Below are 3,153 nucleotides of genomic sequence, written 5' to 3' on the forward strand. Positions count from 1 at the left end.
AAGAATACAAGCAACAAAAATGTGGACGAGGATGTGGGGAAAAGGCACACTCAGACACTGCTGGCGGGACTGCAAATTGGTGCAAACACTCTAGAAAGCAGTATGGAGATTCCTTAGGAAACTTGGAACGGAACCATCCTTTGACCAGTTATCCCACTCCTTGGTTTATGCCCAAAGAACTTAAAATCAGCATATTACAAGGATGCAGCCACATCAATGTTTATAACAGCTCAATTCACAAGAGCTAAACTGTGGGACCAACCTAGATGCCCTTCAATAGATGAATGGATAAAGAAACTGTGTTATATATACACAATGGAATATTGCTCAGCACTAAGAGAGAATAAACTTAGGGTATTTTCAGGTAAATGCAATAGAGAATATCATGCTAAGCCAATCCCAAAAAACCAAAGGCTAAATGTTTTCTCTGATAAGCAGATGTTGATCCATAATGGGAGCAGGGGCAACATGGGAAGAATGAAGAAACTTTGGGTTGGACAAAGGGAGGCACGGGGGTAGGAAAGATGGTGGATTAAGACAGACATCATTACCCTACGTACATGTATGATTGCACGAATGATATGACTCTACATCATGTACAACCAGAGAAATGAAAAGTTGTGCTCCATTTGTGTACAATGAATCAAAAGGCATTCTGCTGTCATATATACCTAATTCGAATAAATAAATAAATAAATATCAGCACACTACAGTGACACAGCCACATCACTGTTTATAGCAGCTCGACTCACAATAGCTAAGCTATGAAATCAATCTAGGTGCCCTTCAATAGATGACTGGATAAAGAAATTGTGATATACACAATGGAATATTATTCAGCCTTCAAGAAGCATGAAATTATGGTAATTTCCAATAAATAGATGGAGCTGGAGAATATCACGCTAAGTGAAATAAGCCAATCCCAAAGAACCAAAGGCTGAATGTTTTCTCTGATATGCAGATGTTAATTCACAATGGGGGCAGGGAAGCTAGGGAAGAATAGAGGTACTCTGGATTAGACAGAGGGGAGTGAAGGGAGGGGAGGGGTTGTGGGGGTAATAAGAATAGTAGAATGAATTGGACATTACCCTATGTGCATGTATAATTACGCGACTGGTATAATTCTACATCACATACAACCAGAAGAATGAGAAGTTTTACCCTATTTATGTATGATATGTCAAAATGCATTCTACCGTCATGTATAACTAATTAGAACAAATTTTAAAAAAAGAATACCCAATTCTGCTATTATTTACCTTAATGAATAGGAAGATTGCAGAGGAAGAGTCAAATGCTCCATTGTAGAGGGTGATGATGGTAGAACGGTGTTTGCCAAACAGGTTCCCAATCTAGAGAAGACACAACAAGTCTGGACCACCAATCTACTCATGGAACAACTCTATCTTGAGAGTCCAGCAAGCACCAGCCACGCACAGAACCTGCACCACCCTCCACCCCAAGAGCTCCCTCCCCCCCTTGGCTTGGGCCAACCCCATCAGAAGCAGCCAACTGTGGAAAAGTGCCCTCCTTCCCTCATCCCAACCACTGACACTCCACAGACCCACACCTGCAGGTTGGTGATGAGAAACAGGATTCCCCCGACGGTGAGCATGGGCATGGCCAGGAAGAGTGGCACAGCCGAGTCTAGAACCATCAAAGTCAGAGGTGGGCTGATGCTGCAGCAACCCAAAGATGACCCCAAATGCCAGCACATCCTCCCCTCTCCTCCAGGAAGCCCTAGATCCTACCTGTTCCAGAGGCCCAACAACCCTGGACCCAGTTTTCCCCAGCTTCTAGCCTCCCTCAAGGGTCTTAGAGTACAGATTTTCCCAGCTGTGTCTGCAGAATTACCTTTTTTCCACTACAGATGGGTTTAGGTCTGTGGCAAACCACAAGCACCCCCTCCTCTTCACCCCCCACACTATGAGGGAAGAGGACATCAGACTCATCCACCCGTCCCTGAAAGCCCAGTCTCTAATTCACTGCATGACCACAGCCTTGAGCTGTTTTTCTGGGTCTGTGCCTCAGTCACCTCATCAGTTCAATGGGAACAACAGTCTCTACTTTTCCTGCCACACGAGGGTGCTGGGAGATCCGACTGAGAACACGGCCACGGTCTTTCCTTTGTCCCTGAACTTCAAGCTATTCCTTCATGTCAGGCGTGGTCCCTGACATTGGAAGTGCCAGACAGAAAAGCACGCCTCTTGCACTTGAAAAGACTGGCTGCAAGCAGATTGCTAAGACAGGCCTGGTAAGCACTGGGTAATTGCAAAACAAGGGCCAGGGCCGAAGGAACTCTTGGTAAATTAGTCTTTCCCAAACCACAGACTTCTGCCCTCCTTTACGATTTTGGCCATAACCTCTGCCTGTCCTATTATTTGTTAAAATGTTTTCTTTAGGGGATGGGGGAGGGCAGAACCCATGCTTAGCATGAGCAATACCCAGGGTTCCATCCCCAGCCCCACAAAGAAAGAAACTATTTTCTTTAATTTGACCCACTTTTAACCAAAAGAAAACCACTTGAAGAGACCCTTTCTAGAGCTGGGGATACAGCTCAGTTGGTAGAGTGTTTGCCTCGCATGCACAAGGCCCTGGGTTCAATCCCCAGCACCACACACACCAAAAAAAAAAAAAAAGGAGAGAGATACTTTGTGTCACCATGGTAAGTAGAAACCCTTGCTCCCTGGTTATGAATGGGAGTGTAAATGCAAAATTAAATACAACAAAGAAAAACAATGTTATCGACCTGCTCCTGTCATCAGGGTGTTAGACTAGCCCCAAGAAAACAAAAGGACTGAAAGAGAAATAAAATCACTGTTCCAGCAGGTGACTCAATGTTTGTTAATGAAGTTGTCTGGGCTCTTAATATCTGTGTGTGTGTGTGTGTGTGTGTGTGTGTGTGTGTGTGTGTCGTGTGCTGGGGCTAAGATCCTTTTGAGTAACTACTGTTGTGTAACCTGAGAAGCCCTGAACTGGGCTAATTTTAGAGCATTCATGCTATTTACCATTTCAATTTCTGTACTTATAAAAACGTCCATGTCTCCTAATGAACTAAAGGTTGGCAGAGACTGCTTTCACAAGAGTTACTGGGGCTTCCAGGCCTTTTCCAGAACAAAAAGTCCTTTTTTTTTTTTTTTTTTTTTTTGGGGG

The 3,153-nt window shown here is 44.1% G+C and overlaps 1 protein-coding gene across 6 annotated transcripts in view; it reads right to left on the bottom strand.

The window, feature by feature from the left end:
- Nucleotides 1–3,153, bottom strand: part of Slc43a3 (solute carrier family 43 member 3) — a 19,981-nt gene that overhangs the window by 13,485 nt on the left and 3,343 nt on the right. For 5 of the 6 annotated variants that reach the window (XR_001502619.2, XR_001502620.2, XM_015477935.2 and 2 more), the window contains exons 5-6: nt 1,565–1,647; nt 1,260–1,352 (exon numbers count right to left, since the gene is read on the bottom strand). Coding sequence is in view for 4 of the 6 variants with exons in the window: in XM_015477935.2 (XP_015333421.1) it covers nt 1,260–1,352; nt 1,565–1,647 (176 nt within the window). In the remaining 2 variants the exon portion in view is untranslated. The remainder of the gene's footprint in view (nt 1–1,259; nt 1,353–1,564; nt 1,648–3,153) is intronic. The other variant, XM_015477938.2, reaches the window with a different exon arrangement.

This window comes from Marmota marmota, unplaced genomic scaffold (assembly GCF_001458135.2).
Source record: "Marmota marmota marmota unplaced genomic scaffold, marMar, whole genome shotgun sequence".
NCBI lineage: Eukaryota > Metazoa > Chordata > Mammalia > Rodentia > Sciuridae > Marmota > Marmota marmota.